Genomic DNA, 25,630 nt, shown 5'->3' on the forward strand with positions numbered 1-25,630 from the left:
TATAGGGAAAAGGTGGATAAGTGGATTTGAGGATTAACAGATCAACCATGATCTCAGTGAATGGTGAAGTGTGCTGATTGTGTTAGATTGCTTTAAGCTTTGCTAAATGTCCTGTTATTTGTACCTTTATAAGAGACTCTGGCATTTTCCCAACAGTGGATGTTAGGCTAACTACTTTCCAGTATCTGTGTTCATCCCTACTGGAACAGGAGTGTCATATTAGTGGTTTACCAATTCACTGGAACCCTTCTGGAATCCAGTGAGTTCTGGAACATTTTGATCAATGTCTCCACTGTTTCTGGAGCCACTTCCTTTAAACTCTTAGATGCAGACCGTTAGGCCCTGGCAACTTGTCTACCTTTAGTTCCATTCATTTTCAAATACTTTGTCCTTTGTCATAGAGATTGTTACATCTTTCATTCTGTTAGCACATTGCTTATCTGTTATTTTTGAGATGTTTATAACATCCTCCACTTTGAAAAGTGATGTAAAATATTGGTTTAAATTACACGGTGGCACAATGGTTAGTACTGCTGCCTCACAGCGCCAGAGACCCGGGTTCAATTCCCGGCTCGGGTAACTGTCTGTGTGGAGTTTGCACATTCTCCCAGTGTCTGTGTGGGTTTCCTCCGGGTGCTCCGGTTTCTTCCCACAGTCCAAAGATGTGCAGGTTAGGTGAATTGACCATGCTAAATTGCCCATAGTGTTAGGTGAAGGGGTAAATGTAGTGGAATAGGTCTGGGTGGGTTGCTTTTCAGAGGGTCGGTGTGGACTTGTTGGGCCGAAGGGCCTGGTTCCACATTGTAAGTAATCTAAAAAAAAACCTGCTAATTTCCTGTTCTCAATTATTAATTCCCCAGTTGCATCCTGCAAGGGTCCTGCATTTATTTTAGCTATTCTCTTTTTATCTATCAGTAGAAGCTCTTGATTCTTGTTTTTTTATATTTCTTACCAATTTACTTTCACATGCAATTTAATTATTAGGTGGTAGTCATCTTTACTGATTCCTCAAATAATTCTCAGCCATCTGGTCTACCACTAGCTGTGGCTGCTTTGTTGCTTTAGGGTTTAACTGAATATTCTCAGTTTATCGCAGCAGGTTTGCACAGAATCCTTCTTTTTGACCAAAAGGAACTTTTAATGCATGTTGTAAAATATCTGCTTAAATGTTTGCCTTGGCTCTCCCATGGACCTTTCCCCTAAAGCTATTTTGTCAGCCAACTTTAAACAATTCTTTCCTCATACCATTGCCTTTATATATATTGAGGAGATTGGTCCGAGACCCAAGTTGCTTTCGCTCAAACTAAATTTGAAATTCTACCAAGTTGTGATCACCGCTCCTTACAGAATGCTTAGCTATGAGACACTTTATTAATTTAATCTCATCAAACATTACAGGGTCATGTTCCTGAGTAGTTTCTACAATGTACTAGTCTGAGAAATGACCTGATGCAAACTACAAACTCATCTTTCATGTTGCCTTTGCCCATCCACTTTGTTCTTTGAATATGCAGATTAAAATTGCATTGCCCTGATACTTCCATTCGTTTCAATTCATTCTCGGTCTACAGGGAGGTAACTCTTTAAGGGTTACACCTACCTATGACTTCTTTCCCTTGCTATACCTTGGTCCCACCCAGTCTCTTTCCACCATTTTCACACTGATATTTTCCTTTATTAACAAAGCCATCCTAACTGTTCTCTCACTTCTTTTTGATTTTTTAAACTTGCCTTCAGTCGAACTGTTAGCATAGTTCCAATGAAGCCCATCCCAATTGAACAGCTCTGTTTCCCCAGTACTGATACCATTACCTCAGTTAAAATCTTTTTCTCCTGCACTGTTTACCTCTCAAATATCATTTACCCTGTCAATTGCAGATGGCTCAGGTATTAATCTGAAGATTGTTTACCTTTCCAGTTCTGCTTTTCAATTTAGTCCAAAGCTGCTTGTAATCCTTAGTCAAATTTCTTTTCTAGTCCTATACATTAGCTACATGCTTGGACCACAACAAGTGAATCCTTTTCCTCTCACTCCAAATTTCTCTGCACACCTTATGGGCAGCACAGCCTTCAGGACTTCCTTTGCTGCAGATAACAGTATCTCTTTTCCTAATTACACTCTGCACAATTCTCCTTTCCTCCCCTCCACTTGAATGATGCTCTGGACCATGGCTCTGTGGTCTGTTCACTTATCTTCCATGCAGTCTGTGCCCTTACCCACTGGACAAGAGCACCAGCTGAGACATCTACAAAACTAAATTCTGGATTCCCATGTCTACTGCACTCACAGTCATATGTTATTCTTCCTGATCATGCACCAAATGTGAGGTAATTAATCTAAGGGATGTGACTGCCTCCTGAAATAATATCCAGTTATTTCTTAATAAAAGCAAATTACTGCGGATGCTGGAATCTGAAACCAAAAGAGAAAATGCTGGAAAATCTCAGCAGATCTGGCAGCATGTGTCAGGAGAGAAAAGAGCTCACGTTTTTAGTCTAACTGACCCTTAGGCACGTTACAGCCTGCCGGTCTTAACATTGAATTCAACAACTTCAGATGATCATCCCATCTCGACCCCTCTGTTTTCATTCTGCTCCATAATTTTATTCAATTTATTTTTAAAATATTTTTTTCACTGTTCTGTATCTCTTATTTCTTGATTGTCTCTCTTTGTCTCACTCTCCACTCGCTCATCACCTTTTTCCTCTCCTCTCCCACCTTAGCTACCCTTCTCCCGTTTTCTACTTTGCCTCTGCTTCACCTATCCCTCCCATTCCCCACATATTTTGTCACATAGCACTGGCTTCAGCCTTGGTCATTCACAGCTCCTAATCTCCCTATAATATCTCCATACACTGTCATTATTGCTACCTTTGCTTCTGGAGCCATGACTCATCTTCTCTCAGCCTAGTATAAATACCTCCCTATTTCTCCCTTTTTTTTAGCTTTGACTTTGACAAAAGGGTCAGTGAGACTCGAAACGTCAGCTCTTTTCTCTCCTTACAGATGCTGCCAGACCTGCTGAGATTTTCCAGCATTTTCTATTTTGGTTCCAGTTATTTCTTCCCTTTCCTGACATATTACAGCGTCCACAGCTCAGACTTTAGCTCATCAGCTGTCAGCCGATGCTCCTCAAGCAACCAATACTTGTGGCAGATGTGGTCATTATCCGCCCCTTCATCTCTATCTTATTCAATTAATTGTACTGGATGTTGAATTTTTAGAAGTAAATTTCTTAACTATACTCGTCAGTTGCAATAATGTTTCCTGACTTGAACCACTTAGCCAATCAAGAGAGGCACAGGTATAATACTCACCGATTACCTTTCTGTTTTTTTGTGAAATCACACTTCAGTTCTAACAGGTAGGAGCAGGTTGAGAGGGCTCTGTTTATATCCCCTGCCACAGCTATCTTTCCCATACAAGTCTGCTATTTTATTTACAAAGCTACTAACTTCATGCCCTTCCGCACTAGTTGAGAAGCTGCTGACACCTTGCTTTCTCCTGATCTTGATGAAGCTGCTGTCCCTGCTCTCTCTCAGACAGTTGAGTAGCACAGGCTCTTCCTTTGTGTCTTTTAGGTGTTGATGATTGTCTCCAAGTCCTCCTTCCTTCAACTTATTTAAATGCTGGTGGCTGTCTCCTCTCGCCTGTTACAAACAGGTAGAGAAGATAAGAAGAGATGGTGTACTAGTCACTCAACTGGATTCACTAACTGTTCTCAATGCAGAAATTGCTTAATTTGATATCTACAGCAAGCTTTTCATGATCGTTTGGCTTTTCTTTTATTCTTTCATTGATATAGGCATTGCCAGCATGACCATCATTTATTGGCCACTTCTGATTGTGCTTAGAAGATGTGGTAACTTTGAATGACTGGTGGTCATTTGGTGCAGATACATGCAAGAATGCTGTTAGGATGAGTTTCGGGATTTTGATCCAACACAATGAACGAATATCATGGAATGAGCTGCCAGAGGAAGTGATGGAGGCTGGTACAATTGCAACATTTAAGAGGCATTTGGACGGTTTTATGAATAGGAAGGGTTTGGAGGGAAATGCGCTGGGTGCTGGCAGTTGGGTCTAGATTGGGTTTGGAAATCTGGTCGGCATGGACGGGTTGGACCAAAGGGTCTGTTTCCATGCTGTACATCTCTATGACTCTATTAGCAACTTGGAAGGGAACTTGCAGGTGGTGTTCTCTTGCATCTACTGTGCTTGTCCTTCTAGGTGTAAAGTTTGCAGGATAAAAAGGTGTAGTCAAAGGAGACTTGGCAATATTGTTGCAATAGACTTTGTAGCTGGTACACACAATTGTGAGCTGATTGTGAAGGAAGTAAGTGTTTTAATTTGGTGATTTGAGGACTGATCAACCAGACTGCTTCTTCCTGGATGATATCAAGCTTCTTGAGCATTGTAGTCATTGCACTCATCCAGATAAGTGGTTTCAATTTTAGTTGCATCAACAGCTTTGCACCATACCTTGTGACAATTTGAGTTGACACAATGATTCCTGCTTTACAACCTTAATAGAAAATGCTTGAAAGAAAGGTGAAAGGATTCTAAGAATTTAAAACACTATTTTCAAAATAGTTCAAAATGGCTTTCAAGACAAGGTGGTTATGGACTTCTGGTTTTGTGCCATATTTCTCGGAGGTTTTTGATCATTTATCCTCTCAGCTTTTGCATTAACTCAAGTTATTCCAAGGTTTAATCATTTTCCTATCTGTGTTTCATCTATATCACTGACTACCTCCACTTACTGGTCAATCTTCTTTTACATAATCTAGTTTGTCAACCACACCGTGTGCAAAGTAAACGCGGTCTTTTTAACTACAGCTTCTTCATGCACCTCAAGTTCACAATGCTATTTTTCATCATTAATGGTTCCACTTACTGACAATTGCATTTTACATCCCATCCTGTATTTTCAGATAGTGACACAAAAAATTCAATACAAATTTCCTACTTATCTCCTATTGTCCAATGATAATGGGGCAGCTTGCTCTTCACAGTACAAGTGCTTCTGCAGTAGCTAACACACTTACCATTTTCCATCCGTGCGTTCACAAATACTCTCATCGCCAGAACTGGCTGCGACTGCATCTTTTTTTCTAGACTGCACCACTGTGGTTGCTGCCTGAAAATAAAATGTGACTAGCTACATTATTAGTCACTCCAGTAGGTTAAATGTGCTTCCTAGTCTGGTACATCGAAAAATATTTAGAACCTTTTCCTCATTTTCTTAAAAAAAAGGCTGAGGTTCAACTTGAAATGGTAGCAATTCGAAATAAAAGGTGACAATAAATTGATGAAAGTGAAGAAGCAGAATGTATGTGTAGATCATAGAATATAAGAGCAGAAGTCGGCAATACAGCCCATTGAGTCCACTCAGTCACTCAATGAGACCACAGCTGATTCGATAATCCTTAATTCCACTTTTCTGCCTTATCCTACAAACCTTAATTCCCTTACTAATTAAAAATCTATCAGCCTTGAATATACTAAAATATCCAGCCTCAAAAGCCCTATGTGGTAAAGAATTCCACAAGTTAATGAACCTCAGAGAAAAAAATTCCTCCTTCTTTTTCCTGTCTCAAACAGCAGACATCTGAGATTCTGCCCTCTGGCCCTAAACTCCCCAATAAGCAGAAATAACTTCTTTGCATCTAACCTGTCAAGCCCCCTAAGAAAATTATTTCCATAAGGTATCCTCTTATTCTTCGAAACTCCAATAAATACAAGCCCAGCACATTCAATTGCTCCTCACCAGAAAATTCCTCAATGCCCGGGGTCAACCAACTGGATGTTCTAAGAGCAGCCTCTAACACCAGTATAACTTTCCATAGATAAGGGACTAGGACTATTTACAGAATTCCAGCTGTAGTCTAACCAGTGCCTTGAACAGCTTTAGCAAAAAAATTCTCTATTTTTTATACTCCATTCCCTTTAAAATAAAGGCCAACATTCCATTTGCCATTCCCAACTACCCAACGAACTCGCATACTAGCTTTTTGTGATTCATGCACTAGAACCTCCAAATACCTCAGAGTTGCAGCTTATTACAGCCTTTCCCCATTTAAATAACATTCAGCTCTTTTATTCTTCCTGTCAAAGTGTATAACCTCACATATTTCATACGTTATATTTCATTTGCTAAGTTTTTGCCTACTCACTTACTTAATCAATTATTTTACTCTTAGGTAAACTTAGGGAACAGCTCACCGAGCATCACAGCTGGACTCACAGACCAGACCTCCCAGTCACCACCCGTTTCAATTGCCCCAACCACTCGCTTTCCGACATGACTATCCTTGGTCTCCTCCACTGCCAAAACAATCCATAGCGCCTACTGGAGGAACAACATCTTATCTTCTGCCTGGGCACTCTACAGACTGGAGGACTCAACACTGAGTTCTCCAATTTCAAATAACCTCCCTCCCCATCCCCTGAGTCCTTTCCCAGCCCCTCCTCCTCACTGCCACAAACCTGATTCATTCCTCCCATTGACCAATTAGGTCGTACCCTCTACCTGTCTTCAGCTATCCTTACTTCTTCATCCTGCCCCCGCCACCCCCTTTATCTGCAGCTCCCCTACACTGACCCCCAGTCCTGTAGAAGAGCTATACCTTCAGGGTTCACCTTAAGGGTCAACTTCTGGACCTCCTGATGCTGCTTGGCTTGCTGTGTTCTTCCAGCCTCTTGTCTGTCTACTTACTCCTAACTTGGTCATAGGTGAAGATCCCCAAGAAGACTGTGGTAACAGTTTAGGGATGCCCTCTAAGCATTCCTGAAAAGGCCCCACATGGAAGACCCTAGCTTGTGACCAAGCAAAATGAAGAGGCTGGTTGAACACATCAAAGACTTTGTCAGGAACCTGGACAGGCAAAGCTGAAGGGAGCACAAAAATCTCAGAAAAACTCATCTACCCAATAGTTAAAGCACCACCCGCAGCAAAAAATGCACATTGTACACTTAACTTTCAGCCATCTGAAAACCTATCGAATCAGACAGAAAGCAAGTTACCCACTATTCTGAGGGACTGTCAGAGTCTTCAATTATTTCAAAGGAATTATCCCAGTGTTGAGAGGCAACAAGAAAAAAAAATCAAGTTGATGGAAGTAACACTTACTTGGACTAGAAACTGTGACTTTTCCTTATTTAGTAGTTTGTTTGCAAGTGATGCAGCTACATCCATTAATCGTTCACTACTGAAGTTGTTGAGGAATTTATGGTTCAGATCTTTCTTACTGATAACTAAAGATAGTTTCCTTTTTAAAGGCTGGAAAACAAAATAAGCAAGATGATAAGTGAAACACAAAAGTTATACAAAATATAGTCTAACAATTTAGTCTCAGAGATCAATAAACTAAACTGCCAAATTGTGACATCTAACAGAAAATCCGTTGCTAGAAACAGGAGATTCATTGCAACATCTTTAAATACAGGAGAATTGAAACACAAATACCTGGTCAGAATCCAGGTTATCTTGAAATTCTCGCTCCAGAACTTCAAAAGCTCTCTCAAAATCTCCCATTTCCATACAGACTGCCACACTCTACAAAGCAAAAGTAAGAAGAAAGCTTTTTAGGTGATTGAAATAAAAGCAAAAGATTTTCTGATGTCACTGATCTTGGGTAGCAATTGCTGATTGTATATAGTTCCCCCATCCCACCCAGGGGATTAACCAGTATGGTAGAAAACTTGAAAGCCAAAGAACAATGGATGATGGAAATCAGAAACAAAACCAGAATTTACTGGAGAAGCTCAGCAAGTCCGGCAGCATCTGTGGACAGAAAGCAGAGTTAAGGTTTTGGGCCAGTGACCCATCTTCAGAACTAATTGTAGCTAGGAAACGTTGATATACATGTTAAATATAGTGTGGGGAAGGGAGTAAATGATATGTGGAGATGGAACTCAGACAGTGAGAGAGTAACAGTTGAGTAGACAAAGGAATGGGTATAAGTCACCATGGGAGAATAGATAGCTGCTAATGGGAGACAACTAGTGGTAGCCCGTATGACAGCAAAGCCTGGTGGGTTGGGAGTCATGCCCTAAAATTACTGAACTTTATATCGAGTCCAGAAGGCTGCAGGGTTTCCAAGCAGAAAATGAGATGTTGTTCTTCCAGTTTATGCTGAACTTTGCTGGAACACTGCAGCAGCCCGAGACATAGATGCTGCCGAGGGAACATTGTCATGTGTTGAAGTGGCAGGCACCTAGCTGCTCAGGGTCATTTTTGGGGACAGAAGGTAAGTGTGTACTGCAAAGCAGTCATCCAGTCTGTGTTTTGTCTCCCCAAAATCCTCATACTCATCTTCACACCCTGCTTCCTGCAAAGACTATTCCATTTTCCTAATGCCTCCATTTCTGTTGTGTCTGTTCCAACGATGTCAGCTTCGACAAGGGGGCCTCCGAAATGTCCACCTTGTTCCCCTCATCAGAGGATTCCCCACCTCCATGGTTGTGAATCCTCAGTCATGTCTGACCCATCCCCCACACTTTGGCCCTCACCCTCTCTGTTTCTTTATATAACAGTGATAGGGAACCCCCTCATCCTCAGATACCATCCTATCAGCATATACATCCAAAAGATCATTAGCCATTTCCACCATCTCCTGTCGGATGCCATTACCAGATACATATTTGTCTCTCCTCCCTTGTCAGCTTTCCTCAGAGTCCATTCACTCCAGGACACCCGGGTCCACTTCACCTCCACTTCTAACATCTCCCGACAGCTCACGCACTTTCTCTTTCAATTGCAAAAAATGTAACACCAGCCTGTTTATTTCCCTTCTCATCTCAATCCAAGTCATCAGTGACACCATCCAGGTGAAACAGTAATTTACCTGCGCTTCACTCAATCTAGCCTACTGTATTCACTGCTCACAATGTGGTCTTAAGAGAACCATTCATTTTCTCACAACCTACAATATTACAGAGGGGAGTTGATTCCCAAACCTCACTTGGTCACAACTGCATGCATGAGAATTATTTCAAGTGAAGATTCCCGTACTTAAGTAGTTACATCTACTTCGGGTTTCAGTTTACAATTAAAATAAATTCACAATGACAAGCGCTATGTAAACAGCTTTACAATGTAGATATATCTCGACTGAAATAGTTCTCTCTAAAAATGCTAACAGTCCTATTTATAGCAGGTTTGTCCAACCTTTTCTGATATGGAGGTGCCGGTGTTGGACTGGGATGGACAAAGTTAAAAAATCACACAACACTAGGTTATAGTCCTGTTGAACTATAACCTGGTATTGTGTGATTTTCGATTTTTTCTGGTGACGGCCAAATTTCGTCTTTTTTTTCATTTAATGAACTAATGAGCACATTTTAGAAAGATAACTCTTATGGCAATATTAAACATGAATTTCAAAATAAAAGTTGAGGTTTAAAGAAACCATACATTCCTTGAGCAAAAATGTGAGAGCAATAAATTCATAGATAAAGAAGTGAATAATTAATAAAGATGATCATTAAAGTGCCAATTAGCAGAGCTAACAGTTAAACCATCCTTTTTTCCTTTCACTTAAGAAGCAGACTTCGAGAAACACAGACTAGGCCCAAGACTTGATTACAAGGGAACAAGGAGAGACTGAAGATGTTTGAAAGAGTTGGATTTAACTAATCCTGATCTTGTGTTCACTTCCGGCGGTATGCACTTAAGCTGGTGGAATTTGTACAAGAAATAGGAAGGGAAATAAGTTGTCTTTCAGTTTTGAAATTTGTCCTCTCCTGTTTTTGTATGGATAGTGTTTCAGGAAGGGAGCAGGAGAACTAAATAAAAATAAATCAACTAATAAGAACTAAGATCAGGAATAGGAAATTCAGCCCCTCAAGCCTGCTTTGCCATTTAACACAAACATGGCTGATCATATCACAGCCTCAAGATCACTTTACCTGCTCTCCACAACACTTCAATCTATTACTAATCAAAAATCTATCTCCTCCTTAAATTTCCTCAATATCCCAGCATCTATTGCACTCTTGGGTATTGAATTCACAACCGGTTCAGACAAGTAATTTTCACTCACCTGGTTTAAATCTGCACTCACTCACACACTCACTCACTCTCACAATTTATACCCAAGCAGAGCCCTTGTTTTAACCACATACACACACACACAAACAGCCTCACTCACACAACTCTCACACAATGTCACTCTCTCAGTCGTTAAAACACTCAAACAACAGACTCAGATAGGCTGTTCTGCTCTTTCTCACTGCAGTCCTTTTGGTGTCTGACACCTGTGTGTGAGGACAAGCACCTTGTCTTCTTTTTCCAATGTCTTTTCAATGTCTGTCCTTCAACCTCCTTGCGTCACACCCTCCCAACTTACAGTGCACTTCTGTTAAAAGTTGAAAGAACCGCAGATGCTGTAATCAGAAACAAAAACATAAAAATTGCTGGAAAAGCTCAACCTTTCCTCATAGGGTCACTGGACCTGAAATGTTGACTTTGATTTGTCTCCATAGATGCTGCCAGACCTGCTGAGTTTTTCCAGCAATGTCTGCTTTTGTTTCTGTGTTTCTGTTTTCTGCAAACTGAAATTCATTATCTTCCCCTGCTTGCTGCCCATGCAACCACAGTCTATTTTATCCCTAAGAGTTTCCCATTGAATACTTTTGGGAAAGAGTCTGTTCTTCAGTGTATCTTGTATAAGGACTGGTGGCTGCAAATACACTTCCATGGGCCACATTCTGACCTGCAGGGTACCTATTGGACAAGGCAGGTTTTTGCTTTAGATTGCATTAGCATAGTTTGTTAAAGCAGAAAATCAAAATGGTTTTCTCAACACACCGTGCATAACAGTCACCACTTGAACCACAAAACTAACCTGAACTTGAAGCAACTGCTTTAGATCCGAATACAGTGCATCTTTCTTTAAGTGCTTGTTATCTGCCATTTCAGTCAAAACCATTAATGCAGATTCCAATGGAGTTATTGAATCATCTTGGTCAAATTGGACACCTGAAGTGCAAAATTTAAAAAAGAAAGACTTGTTGATTTCATTTAATTTGATTTAATACCTAAGCAGAGTGAAAAGCAGTACAGGCAGATCATAGCAAATGAGAGCATACAGATCATAGGGTACTTGGACTGAGTGAGGCATACAGGATTAAGGCTGCACAGGAGGTGCACAAAGTTATGAAAAGCTAAAATGTGAACTGCATTACATTTAGTTATCAAACAGAATTCATGTTTTAAGTTATTGACACAGAACTTTCCAACAATATAAAATGTAACATAGGCAGCATTAAACTGTAAATCACTCAGCAACTTGTGGTGAGGAGACAGAGTGTATAGATTGAAAACTGCATCACTGTGACATCATTAGCCTTGCAAAAATGGCAGTTTTGGCTGAACAGTCACCCAACCAGAAATTTTCTTATTTCTGGTTGGGATCTTGAAGTGACTCTGCAATGTTTATTTCTACAGTGCACAGTGCAGTAGCTTGACAACACTTCTTCAATAGCATCTTCCAAACCTATCACCTTAACAACCAGGTAGCAACCTAGCTATTCCAGTCCATGTGCAGTTGAAGACTTGGTCAGGAGCAGTATATGTGTAGCAGAGGAGGCTTTCTGATGAGGAGTCACTTTGCAAGTTTGCAATAAGCTTCATATTCAAACTGGGGAGTCCACAATTGAGACACGCTTGGAAGGTGACCTAGACAGTTGAAGGAGCCCTTGAAATCTCATACTTGGGAAAATAACAGCAAAATGATCAGAAATAATGCTGTGGAACATCTTGGTTTGTGCAAGAGATGAAGAAACATTCAAGATCCTGTAAAGTACAAGGTTCTTCCAACTCCCCCTTTCTCTCCCCCAATGACATGTCCATCCTGGGCCTCCTCCACTGGCAACACAAGGCCACATGCAAGCTTGAAGAAGAACACCTCATCTTCCCAGGGTACTTACAACCATATGGCCTTAACATAGAATTCACCAGCTTCCAAATCTCCCTGCCCTCCCACCTCATCCCAGGCCCAGCCTTCCCTGTCCACCCCACCCCCTTAACCTGACCCTACCTGTCCATCTTCCTACCCACCTATCCGCTCCATCCTTCCCACTAACCAATCACAGCCACCTCCTACCTGCATCCAGCTATCGTCATCCCACCCACCTCTCCCCCAGCCTGACCCACTTCACCCTATTTGTTTCGCAGACCCCCTTCCCCTCCCCAGTCCTGATGAAAGGTTCTGACCTAAAATGTTGATTCCCCGTCTCCACTGATGTTGCTTCACCTGCTGTGCTTTTTTCCAGCTCTACTCTTTACCCAATAATGTCACATTACAAATTTGAAGGATTGCAAACTGCACAAAATTTCAACTCCAGAATTCCTTAAAAGCAGAACCCTGGACATCCAGAGACAAACACCACTGAATGGATTCATAGCTAAATTCCACATTAATCTGATAATAGCTAGGTTGGGTTGTGAGGCTTAACTTGCTTACTTGAGGGGTCTTATTTTGGTCGCTACATGCAGTGAAGTTTGAATCATTATTAGCAATTTTTGAGAAGATTTGCAGCTCAGGTTTATGATAAGTATGTAAGTTAGCTCGCTGAGCTTGAAGGTTTGTTTTCAGATGTTTCATCACCATACTAGATAACATCATCAGTGAGAGTCTCCAGTGAAGTGCTGACAGTATGTCCTGCCTCTCTATTTATAGGTCTTGGTTTCTTAAGGTGGGTGATGTCATTTCCGGTTCCTTTTTCCAAGTGAAGGTAGATAGGATCTAAAATGATGTGTTTATTGATGGAGTTCTGGTTAGAATGTCATGCCCCTAAGAATTCTCATACACATGTGTCTTTGTTTCGCCTGTCCTAGGATGTGTGTGTTGTTCCAGTCAAAGTGGTGTCCTTCTTTGTCTGTGTATATAGAAACTAGTGATAGTGGGTGGCGTTGTTTGGTGGCCAGTTGGTGTCCATGTATCCTGGTGGCAAGTTTCCTGCTAGTTTGCCTGATGTAGTGCTTTTTACAGTTCTGGGCATGGTATCTTGTAAATCATGTTAGTTTTGCAGGTAATATCTAATGGATCCTTTAGGTTCATTCGTTGCTATTTAAATGTGTTGGTAGGTTCGTGCGGCTATCATGATGCCAAGGGGCCTGAGTAGTCTGGAAGTCACTTCTGACATGTCTTTGATGTAAGGTAATGTGGCTATAGTTTTTGTTTGCGTTGTGTCTGCTTGTTTGGGTTTGTTTCGGAGGAATCAGTGGATTGTGTTTATTGGGTACCCGTTTTTCTTGAAAACATTGTATAGATATTTTTCTTTTGCTTTTTGTAGTTCTTGGGTGCTGCAGTGTGATGTAGCTTATTGAAATAATGTCTTGATGCAGTTCCGTTTGTAGGTGTTAGGATGATTGTTTCTGGAGTTAAGTATTTGGTCGGTGTTTGTAGTTATTCTGTAGATGCTGGCTTGAAGCTCTCCATTAACTGTACGTTCAACTGTCAAGTCTAAGAATGGGAATTTGTGGTCGTTCTCCTTTTTTGTGAATTTTATGCCTGTCAGGGTATTGTTGATGGTGTTGCATGTTTCCTCTAATTTGTTCCGTTTTGTGATGACAAAGGTGTCATCTCCATTGCTGACCCAAAGTTTGGCATCACGGTAGCTCACAAATCTACCAACACACTTAAATAGTGATTAATGAACCTAAAGGATCCATTAGATACTACCAGTAAAACTAATACCATTTACAAGATACAATGCAAGAACTGTAAAAAGCACTACATCGGACAAACTAGCACACCAAACAGCCACCAAACGACACCACCCACTATCACTAGTTTCTACACATACAGACAAAGGAGGACACTACTTTGACTGGGACAACACACACTTCCTAGGACAGGCGGAAAAAGACCCGCACGTATGAGAATTCTTAGGGGCATGGCAGTCTAACCAGAACTCCATCAATAAACACATCGACTTAAATTCTATCTACCTTCCCTTGAAAAGGATAGCCGGAAATGACATCACCCACCTTAAGAAACAAAGATCTATAAATAGAGAGGCAGGACATACCACCAGACAGACTCTCACTGATGATGTTACCTAGTTTGGTGATGCAACATCTGAAAATAAACCTTCAAGCTCAGCAAGCTAACTTACATACTTTGAATAATTGTTTCAGTATTTGATTGTCTGTGACATTTCTTAATAAGTTGTTAAATTAAAGGTAGCTTGTGGTAATTTATACACAATTGGGGGAATAATAAACTGTATAATAAAACAAATTAATTACCAAGATTCTTCCCTTCAACAATTCGGGACAGGATTTGGCAGACATACACCTTCTTTTCCTGAATGGACTCTGTAGTAGATGGGTGCTGAAGTAAACCTAGAAGAGAAACACATGTCATAATTACTGCATTCTAAGCTTGTGTGACATGCCTAGCACAGTATATTCATTATATAAGATTTTTTTTCTAAAAGGCAGTTTTAAAATGATCAAACTGGAGGTGTGTTGTTTCACTATTGCATATTTTATCAGGACCATAGAGTCCACATAATAGAGCTGGAGAAAGATCACCAAGTGCTCAAACAATATTGCGCATGTTTAAGGAGCTACGGGATGAAGGGCTTCTGGGGCGAGTGAGATCCAGGAAATAGCAGCAGAGATGGGCAAGAGAATTCCTTTGATAGGAAAAATTAACAATAACAGAAATTAAAAGGGAACCCAGAGGAAACTTCAGTCAAGTTTGGTGGGAGACGACTATAATTTTGTCAAAAGTAAAATAAAAGGAAAAGGCTTCCAACTGATGAAGTATGACAACAATAGGAAGGGAGGGCAAGGTCAGAAGTGACAAGTTGCAGCAATTTAGAGAGGGCAAGCAACAGATCAAGCAGACAAGACTAGCGTTCAGACAATCATTGTCAGCTTCAAATCTGGATTTGCTGTTGCGGGGATATTGATAGATTTATACACAAAGTATGATTTGGAAATATCTTGCTCACAATTGATACTGTCTTCCATAATCTACATTATACTATTATTGATGAAAAGCTTATGTAGATTCTCCTGCTCCTCTGAGGCTGCCTGACCTGCTGTGCTTCTCCAGCACCACATTCTCGACACTGATCTCCAGGATGTGCAGTCCTTATTTTCTCCTTCCATAATCTACAGTTATAAAATGCACAATATCTGAAGAGCTAGCGACATAAAGTAAGGGTAGAGGGGTTAATTCTCAACAGCAAGCTTCTTAAGAGAATGGTATACCAAAGGTTACCTCCTCAGATGCAACATCAGTGGGTACCATGATGAATATGGCACAGAAAAATCAAATGGAAAACAGATGGAAGCCAAACACACAAATAAAAAAATGGTTGGATAATAAATGCAGATAGAATGAACTGAAGAATATGATTCCACACTTTCTCTTTTAACCTTAGATAGTGTTGATCAGACCTTGACAATCACACTGATGCCTTAATAACCAAGTAGAGCCATTGCCAGTTGCAAACTTAGACTCTCAAAAGTGGACACACACAGGTTGGACTCTTGACCATCAGGAAAACAAAAATCACCTCATCTGTTTTAAATGGAAGACTCCCAATTTTTAAACATTGACTCCCTAGCTCTAGATTCTCTGGTATGAGGAAACATCCCCTCCATATTGTTATGGACCAGGCCAGACCCCCTCAAATCATTTCAAGAACGTAGCCAAGACCCTAAATTTGCAGTTGTTTTAAGCAGATGTAAAGCAGATATTCTGGGAGGGATGCAGTTGGTCAAACCACTTCGTTTTAAACAAAACAGAATTTATTTACAAGATTACCGAATGAAACACAAACTAAAGAGAACAAAATACTGAATAGCTAATGGTATCCAAAAACCCAACAGATCATCCCAACTTAATGATGCTGTTTCAAATACTTGCAACAATCCCATAAACACCCCTTGGCACCAAAGGTAAAATCAAACCCACAGTCTTACAGGAAAGATATCAGAGAGAGAGGACCAGCATGGACCTGCTTCTTTGGGTCCAGCAGTTTCTAAACACTACTGCCTGACTGCTTTCATTGAATAGCCAGACACAGAAAAGCTGAGCTGGGAGAACTGGCCACTCCATTGTATCGTACCAGACTTTTTAAAAAAAACTTGACAGCCTTCTGCCTGAGGTATCTGTTAGCTATTACGGAGACGTGGCTAGATCAGGGACAGGATTGGCTGTTGCAGGTTCCAGGGTTTAAATGTTTTAGTAGGGTCAGAGGTGGGGGCAAAAGAGGGGGGGGTGTGGCTTTGCTTGTCAAAGATAGTATTACAGCGGTGGAAAGGAAGATGGACGAAGATTTGCCATCTGAGGTAGTTTGGGTTGAGGTTAGGAATAGGAGAGGTGAGGTCACCCAGTTAGGAGTCTTTTACAGGCCTCCTAATAGTCCTAGAATCGTTGAAGAAAGGATTGCGAAGATGATTCAGGAGAAGAGTGACAGTAATAGGGTGATTGTTATGGGAGACTTTAACTTTCCTGATATTGATTGGGAAAGCTATAGCTCAAGTTCGTTAGATGGGTCAGTGTTTGTGCAATGTGTGCAGGAGAGTTTCCTGACACAATATGTAGATAAGCCAACAAGAGGTGAGGCCATACTGGATTTGGTTCTGGGTAACGAACCAGGCCAGGTATTAGAACTAGGGGTAGGTGAGCACTTTGGGGACAGTGACCACAATTCGGTGATTTTTACTCTAGTGATGGAGAGGGATAAGTGTGTACTACAGGGCAAGAGTTATAGCTGGGGGCAGGGAAATTATGATGCGTTGAGGCATGACTTAGGATGTGTGGATTGGAAAAGTAGATTCCAAGGCAAGAGCGTAATTGATATGTGGAACTTGTTCAAGGAGCAACTATTGAGTGTCGTTGATAAGTACGTACCTATCAGGCAGGGAGGAAAGGGTCGTGTGAGGGAGCCGTGGTTTAATAAGGAGTTGGAATCCCTTGTTAAATGGAAGAGGGCGGCCTTTGTAAAGATGAGGCGTGAAGGTTCAATAGGGGCAATTGAGAGTTATAAGGTAGCCCGGAAGGACCTGAAGAGAGAGCTAAGAGCAGCAAGGAGGGGACATGAAAGGTGCTTAGTTGGTAGGATTAGGGAAAACCCTAAGGCTTTCTATAGGTATGTTAGGAATAAAAGAATGACTAGGGAAGGAATAGGTCCAATCAAGGATAGTAATGGGAAGTTGCGTGTGGAGGCTGAAGAGATTGGGGAGGCGCTGAATGAATACTTTTCGTCAGTATTCACTCAGGAACAGGACATTGTTGTCGATATGAATACTGAGGCACGAATAAGTAGAATGGATGGCTTTGAGATATGTAGAGAAGAGGTGTTGGAAATTCTGGCAAGGGTGAAAATAGATAAGTCCCCTGGGCCTGATGGCATTTATCCCAGGATTCTCTGGGAAGCAAGGGAGGAGATTGCAGAGCCATTGGCCTTGATTTTTGTGTCCTCTTTGTCGACAGGAGTAGTGCCAGAGGACTGGAGGCTAGCAAACGTGGTTCCCTTGTTCAAGAAGGGGAGTAGGGATAATCCTAGTAACTATAGGCCAGTGAGTCTCACTTCTGTTGTGGGCAAAGTCTTAGAGAGAATTGTAAGGGATAGGATTTATGCACATCTGGATAAGAATGATGTGATCAAGGATAGTCAGCATGGTTTTGTGAAGGGCAGGTCGTGCCTCACAAACCTTATTGAATTCTTTGAGAAGGTGACTAAGGAGGTAGATGAGGGGAAAGCGGTAGATGTGGTATATATGGATTTTAGTAAGGCGTTTGATAAGGTCCCCCATGGTAGGCTACTGCAGAAAATACAGAGATATGGCATTGAGGGTGAGTTGGAGGTTTGGATTAGGAATTGGCTGGCTGGAAGAAGACAGAGGGTAGTAGTTGATGGCAAAGGTTCATCTTGGAGTGCCGTCACTAGCGGTGTTCCGCAAGGATCTGTTTTGGGACCATTGCTGTTTGTCATTTTTATAAATGACCTGGAGGAAGGGTTAGAAGGTTGGGTGAGCAAGTTTGCGGATGATACGAAAGTCGGAGGAGTTGTAGACAGTGAGGAAGGATATGGCAGGTTACAGCGGGATATAGAGAAGCTGCAGAGCTGGGCAGAAAGGTGGCAAATGGAGTTCAATGTAGCTAAGTGTGAAGTGATTCACTTTGGTAAGAGTAATAAAAAGATGGATTACTGTGCTAATGGTAGACTACTTGGTAGTGTGGAAGAGCAGAGGGATCTTGGTGTCCATGTACACAGATCTCTGAAAGTTGCCACCCAGGTAAATAGTGCAGTGAAGAAGGCATATGGCGTACTGGCTTTTATTGGTAGAGGAATTGAGTTCCGGAGTCCTGAGGTCATGCTGCAGTTGTATAAGACTCTGGTGCGGCCGCATCTGGAATATTGTGTGCAGTTTTGGTCGCCATACTATAGGAAGGATGTGGAGGCACTGGAACGGGTGCAGAGGAAGTTTACCAGGATGTTGCCTGGTATGGTAGGAAGATCCTATGAGGAAAGGCTGAGGCACTTGGGGTTGTTTTTATTGGAGAAAAGAAGGTTTAGGGGTGACTTGATAGAGGTGTACAAGATGATTAGGGGGTTAGATAGGGTTGACAGTGAGAACCTTTTTCCACGTATGGAGTCAGCTATTACAAGGGGGCATAGCTTTAAATTAAGGGGGGGTAGATATAGGACTGATGTTAGGGGTAGGTTCTTCACTCAGCGAGTCGTAAGTTCATGGAATGCCCTGCCAGTAGCAGTAGTGGACTCTCCCTCTTTATGGGTATTTAAGCGGGCATTGGATAGGTATATGGAGGATAGTGGGTTAGTGTAGGTTAGGTGGGCTTTGATCGGCGCAACATCGAGGGCTGAAGGGCCTGTACTGCGCTGTATTCTTCTATGTTCTATGTTCTATGTTCTATAATCAAATTGGCCCCAAAACCCTTCAATTTAGACTTTTCAGAATCTGTGTCTTTTATGGCCTCTCTGAAAAAAAAAAGCCAAGGTCCACATTACTTTGTTAAAGGAGCAACATCGTCACATCGCACCCTTTAAAATGAACCATCAATATCCAAAGATGGCTTCATGTTAAAACCCCTTAAATTATTTATGTTCTATAACACACACACACACTATATTGACTGTAAACAGCAAACATGTATGACTAGATTTTGTTTCAGTCTTTCACTCCTGCTACTGAACACCTCTATTTCATATTCAAGTCTTGATAGTGTCGGCAATCATGTTTTCTTATCCTGCCACATGCACAATTTTCAAATTGAATGGCTGTAACAACAAACTCCATCGAAACAGTCTGGCATTTTTGACTTTCAACTTCTCCACAAACTTCAATGGGTTATGGTCAAATGTATATGATTGTCTCAGATACATTACTAGGAGAAAGTGAGGACTGCAGATGGTGGAGATCAGAGCTGAAAATGTGTTGCTGGAAAAACGCACCAGGTCAGGCAGCATCCAAGGAGCAGGAGAATCGACGTTTCGGGCATGAGCCCTTCTTCCTGAAGAAGGACGGATTTTGCATTCCGTGGGGTCATTTGTCCATGTCCAAAAACATGGCCCAGGAATGGCTTTGACAAATTCATTTTTAGCCATGTTTATCACCAAGCCTGTCTTCCGAAGTCAACCAAACAAGTCTGATAAACTTTACAAATGCTCCTTCCACTTGTGACTAAAAATCACCAGGTCATCTGTGTATACGATATAGTTGGGTAATCCGGTAATGACCTTATTGGTTAGTCTCTGAAATGTGGCTGGCACATTTTTCATATCCAATGGCAAAGACTTTAAACTGATACAGTCCATTCTGCGTTACGAAAGCCAAAATTGCCCTCGCTCTTTCTGACAAAGGTACCAGCATCCTCTGAGCAAGTCCACCTTAAAAATATAAGTTGTTTGTCCCACCTTCTTAATACAGTCTTCCAAACTCGAAATCGGATACGTATCAATCTTTGCAACTGCATTGACTTTGCGATAGTCTCTACATAACTGTTGGGTACCATCTGGTTTTGGCACCATTACTATGAGTGAGCTCCAGTCACTATCACACAATTTGATTATGTTGTCTTGGAGAATGTGTTCAATCTTCCTTTGATACTGTGCCAACTTAAGAGGGTTATGCCTATAGGGATGTTGCTTAATCAGAACAGCATTTCCTATATCTACATCATGCACAATTAGGTTAGTACTTCCCAGCTTATTTCCACATATGCCCCCATTTTGATAGTAATAACGCTCAGATCATTTTGATTTTCCTCTTGAAGGTAACTCAATAATTTAACTCAATTTTTGACAACTTCCTCATTGGACAATTTACGTTGAGGAATGTCCAAATCAGAATCTTCTGAATTTGGTTCTTCCCTCTGTGTTGTAACCCTCCCAGTCAAAATCCCTTTTGAGTATAGTCACATGACACACAGAGCTTTCTTTCTGTCTGGAGTCCTTACCAAATAGTTCACCTCACTAAGTTTCTGCAGTGGTGAAAGGGGGCTGTCCTGCCGGCTGCCCCTAAAAATATTAAAATTGCTTGATCGTACCTGGTGGTGACCACTGCGAGAGAGTAACCATACAGAACCTTTACCCATCTTATGAAGACGTCACCCAAACCAAACTGCTCTAGAGTATAGAAAAGGTACAGCCACTCAACTCGGTCAAATGCCTTCTCTGCATCTGAAGAAATCACCCAATCCCTGTGCTGACTGCTGTTGGCATGCTTGAATTACGTTAAGCAGCTTCCGAACATAATTGAAGGATCTGTGACCCTTTATAAAACCCATCTGGTCCTCTTTAACAATAGAAGGTAACACAGTCTCCAGCCTTAACACGAGGGTCTTAAAGAGGATTTTAAGGTCCACATTTAAGAGTGAGATGGGCCTATATGAAGCACAATCTTCTGGGTCCTTCCCTTTTTTTAAAGGTTAAGTGAAATTTGGCCTCTCTCAGAGATGGTGGGAAACAATCATGACTGTATGAATCATTAAACATATTCAGCATCGGGCCTGACAGTATACTTATAAATTCCTTATAGAATTCACTGGGAAGTCAGTCAGGACCAGGCGCCTTTCCACTCTGAAGCTGCCTCACAGCTTCCTGCACTTCTTGCTCTGATAACGGGGCATTGAGAAAGGACTGTTGTTTGGGAGTCACACTCAGGAGCTTCATATCTCTAAAAAAGGATTCCATTTTGGCCTGCCCCTCCTCACAATCCTCAGATTGGTATAACTTAGAGTAAAATCTCTGGAACGCCACATTAATCTTTTTCGAGTCACATGTTAGGTTCCCAGACCCTTCCCTGATCACTGTAATGGCTTGTGGGGCACTTCTCCTTCTGGCAAGATACGCTAAGTACTTGCCTGGCTTGTCACCACGCTCGTATAACCTTTGCTTTGCAAAAGCCAGCTCCTTCTTTGCTGTCTGCACGAGCACGGAATTTAGGCAGACTGCAGTGCCGAAATCCTCTGTAGTTTGACCAAGAAGGGTCTATCAAAGTGGGCCTTCGCGGCTGCCTTCAACCTGCTTCAAGGAGACGTTGCCGCTCACCCTTCTGCCGCTTCCTACTGGCAGGATATGAAATAACAAACCCCCCTAGCATAGGCTTTGGCAGTTCCCCAGAGAATGAATGAGCTATCAACCTATGTTGATGTCTAGGAATGCCTGAAACTCCCGAGTGAAATAGTCCACATACTTATTATCCTTGAAGATAAAGGGATCCATTCGCCAGTACCTCCAACCCACTGTTACGTCCTTAATCTTAACCATAAGGTACACTGGAGCATGATCAGAGATGGTAATATTACCAATCATACAAGATGCCACCAAATCCAGGGTTACCTCAAGTGTTAGATAAAAAACAATCCTTGTGTGACATCTATGTGGATTGGAGAAAAACATAAAATCCCTAACAGTAGGGTGGAGACACCACCAGACGTCCACCAATCCTAACTCCCCGCACAGACCCACTAACTGTTTAGCTTGTACAGAGGATATCGAAGGATCTTTGGGCAACCTCTCTACTATGGGATCCATGAGGCAGTTAAAATCTCCCCCTACAATGATGTGCTGGGACTTGAGACTTATCAGTTTAGAAAAAGCGTCTATCAAAACTTTAAGGGGATGAGCTGGAAGGCAATAAACGTTTAAAACACCATTTTCTTCCCCATTTATCAAAGCTTTAAGGATTACAAACCTCCCATGTGTGTCTTTAACACACTCCAATAACTTAAATGGTTAGGAGATTCTTCCTAACCAATATAGCCACTCTCCTACTTCTGGTAATAAATGATGAAAAATAAACTCGGTCAAGGCCATTCTGCTGTAATTTCAGATGCTCCTTGTCATCCAAATGTGGCTCCTGTAACAAAGCAATATCCACCTTCACCTTTCAAAGACTCAAGAGTACCTTCTTCCTCTTAATTGGTGAGTGACTTGCTTTGATATTCCACGTACACCATTTAATCAAATCATTAGCCATAATCTTCTGCAATAATATTTGTGGGTGGCACGGTGGCACAGTGGTTAGCACTGCTGTCTCACAGCGCCAGAGACCCGGGTTCAATTCCCGCCTCAGGCAACTCTCTGTGTGGAGTTTGCACATTCTCCTTGTGTCTGCGTAGGTTTCCTCAGACAATCCAAAAAAAGGCAATCCAAAAAAAAGGTGCAGGTTAGGTGAATTGGCCATGCTAAAATTGCCCGTAGTGTTAGGTGAAGGGGTAAATGTAGGAGAATGGGTCTGGGTGGGTTACGTTTCGGCGGGTCGGTGTGGACTTGTTGGGCCGAAGGGCCTGTTTCCACACTGTAAATAATCTAATCTAATCTAAACATTTAAATTCCAGAGAGGAGGAACCCGAACGACAAACTGCTGAGCCTTAGTGTCACATGATCCACCAAATCTACAAAACTATTGAGAATAAAAAACAAACCAACATATAAAGCACCAACGGTGCTGAGTAGGGGAACTCACCCACTGTCCAGAGGGGGCAACTACCCATCCCAAACTGCCCATAAGTAGGCATCTAACCATCCTAACCACTTTCACTTCTCCCAGTTAGAGCCACACCGCAAACACAAGCAGAAAAGAATAAACACCCCATAGAATACCAATATGAATAAAAAAACATTTTAAAAAAAGTAGAATAAATATCCCACCCATCCTTTGGTATATTCGAACTTGGAAATTGAAAATGTACATCTCAACCACCACCACACATAGTTTAAACCAAATTATTATTAATAGAGGAAAAAAAGATAAATCTCCAACTGGACTTCCTCCGTTTCTTTTCCAGAATAATAAGCACATACCCAAACAACACTATTTATACTAAAATTGTTCAAATTAGATTAGTTTGTCCACAAAGTTTCTTGCCTTCTCTGACTTGTCAAAGAAATGTATGGATCCATCTAAGGTGATCTGAAGCACTGCTGGATACCTCAGGGAGTACTGAATCTCAAGCTCCCTCAAGTCTTCTCTTGACACCATCGTAAGATTTTCATTTCTGGATCACCACCGCTGAGAAGTCCTGAAAGAACCTGATCTTAGAGCCCTCGTAAATTAGGGCCTTTGGATCCTTCCCCTGGAGTCTGGAAGCCTCCATGACTCTCTCCTTATCCCGGTAATGATGGAACCACACCAGGAGAGGACGTTGACCCAGACACGATCTCCGCGCTGCAACCGGGTAAGCCCTCTCTATCTTCAAGCCTCTCAGTCAAGGAATTTCATCAACCAATCCTCAACAAATTCCGCAGGCTACTCACCTTCCTTACCCTCAGGCAGACCGATGATCCGAATGTTTTTTCTCCTGCCCCTGTTCTCAAGATCATCCACCTGGTCACGCAAATTACAGACGTGTGTCTCCAGGACTTGGATCCTATGCTTGGATGAACTGGCATCAGCTTCCACCACTGTGATCCTGTGCTCCACCTCATCCGTCCTCTTCTCCAGGTCTCCCAGCTGTTGCTCATGCTTCTGCAGCATGAGAGAGACTGGAGCCAGCTTCTCTTCAATCTGTTTCCCCAGCATCTCGTGAGATTTCGAGAGCTCATTCACCAAGGCCTAGAGAGTAATTGGCTCAGAGGCTGCTGCAGGCTGAACTGCAGACCGGTCCTAGGATGCTCCTCCTCCCTTTCTTGGCATCTCTGGATGGCTGGAAACACAGGTAAGTTAATTTTTAGAGGTTTCTCGGGACTCCAAGATCTTTCCAGATTCCCAAGATATCATGATGGCCTGGGTTGGGTGGGTTAAAAGATTGTCCCGCTTGTGCTGTGATGCAAAGCTCTACAGTGTGATCTTCTCAGACTGCAGATATCGTAGATCCCCCATCTCCATTCTTTTGAGCTGACTTTCCTGTTTAAGTGCCAATTTCTGAAATTCAAACTCCTTCTTTTTCTTCCTTTCTTCTCTCTTTCTTTATTCTGCCAAAGCAATTTGTTCTGTTTCTCTTTCCTCTGCTTTTAATCACAATTCAAACTGTTTCATTTCTGTTGCCCTTTCCTTATCTTTTACCTCTAACTCAAGTCGCTTCATTTTCAATTGAATTTTAACCATCTCTAGAGGTTTGGACGGCGTTTCCAGCAAATTTAAATGCTGAGCTGTTGCTGTAACCATCGCTCCTTTCCTCACAGAGAAAGGCAGCTCCAACGCCAGTTTGTCTGCTAAGGCCAGCAGCATGGCTTTAATTACCTTTTGTAAAACCCCCAAGGTAATTTCTCCTATCTCCAGAAAACTTTTGGTGACTGAAAGAGCCGTTGCTATCTCAAGCACTGTTTAAACCAACCGCATTCAACATCCGGAACCAAAAACATTAACACTCTACTACTAGCTGCCTTCGAGTCCAACAACCTAATCCCAAATCAGAACTACAGAACAAATCCCGCAAAGAGCACCCAATCTGTTATGAACCAGGCCAGACCCTCTCAAAACATTTCAAGAAAGTAGCCAGGTCCCTAAATTTGCTAGTTGTTTTAAGCAGATGTAAAGTGGATATTCTGGGAGGGATGTTGTTGGTCAAACCACTTAGTTTAAAACAAAACAGAATTTATATACAGTAGCGCCTCGATATGCGAACGACTCTGTTCACGAACAAATTGGTTTATGAACAGGATTGTACGTAAAATTTGGTTCAACATACGCACGAAATTGAAGGTACGAACGAAGGTGAACATTTTAAATGACAATGTGATATCCCATTTTCGGAAAATTCTGCAACAAAGGAAAAAACAAGTTTCTCTGGATCGTTTTCTTGTGGCATCATCAACCTCCAAGAGACAAAAATGAGAAAAGACTCCGGAAATATCCGAACAATGGGAAAATTGATTCAGTTCGCAAACAGGGTCCCGGAACAGATTAAGTTCGTAAGTCGAGGCGCTACTGTACAAGGTTACCGAATGAAACACAAACTAAAGAGAACAGAACACCAAATAACTTAATCTATCCAAAAAACCAACTGATCATCCCAACTTAATGATGCTGTTCCAAATACTTGCAACAATCCCCATAAACAGCCCTTGGCACAAAAGGTAAAATCAAACACAGGGGCTTACAGGAGAGCTATCAGAGAGAGAGGACCAGCATGGACCTGCTTCTTTGGGTCCAGCAACTTCAAAACACTACTGCCTGACTGCTTT

The 25,630-nt window shown here is 41.8% G+C and overlaps 1 protein-coding gene across 1 annotated transcript in view; it reads right to left on the reverse strand.

Annotated features, from left to right (window-relative positions):
• The window catches only part of terf1 (telomeric repeat binding factor (NIMA-interacting) 1), a 51,214-nt gene that overhangs the window by 19,910 nt on the left and 5,674 nt on the right, over positions 1–25,630 (reverse strand). The window contains exons 2-6 of the mRNA XM_072571409.1: positions 14,262–14,357; positions 10,852–10,985; positions 7,470–7,559; positions 7,134–7,283; positions 5,050–5,141 (exon numbers count right to left, since the gene is read on the reverse strand). Coding sequence (XP_072427510.1) covers positions 5,050–5,141; positions 7,134–7,283; positions 7,470–7,559; positions 10,852–10,985; positions 14,262–14,357 — 562 coding nt within the window. The remainder of the gene's footprint in view (positions 1–5,049; positions 5,142–7,133; positions 7,284–7,469; positions 7,560–10,851; positions 10,986–14,261; positions 14,358–25,630) is intronic.

The sequence above is a fragment of the Chiloscyllium punctatum genome, chromosome 5, assembly GCF_047496795.1.
Source record: "Chiloscyllium punctatum isolate Juve2018m chromosome 5, sChiPun1.3, whole genome shotgun sequence".
NCBI classification, from domain to species: Eukaryota; Metazoa; Chordata; class Chondrichthyes; order Orectolobiformes; family Hemiscylliidae; genus Chiloscyllium; species Chiloscyllium punctatum.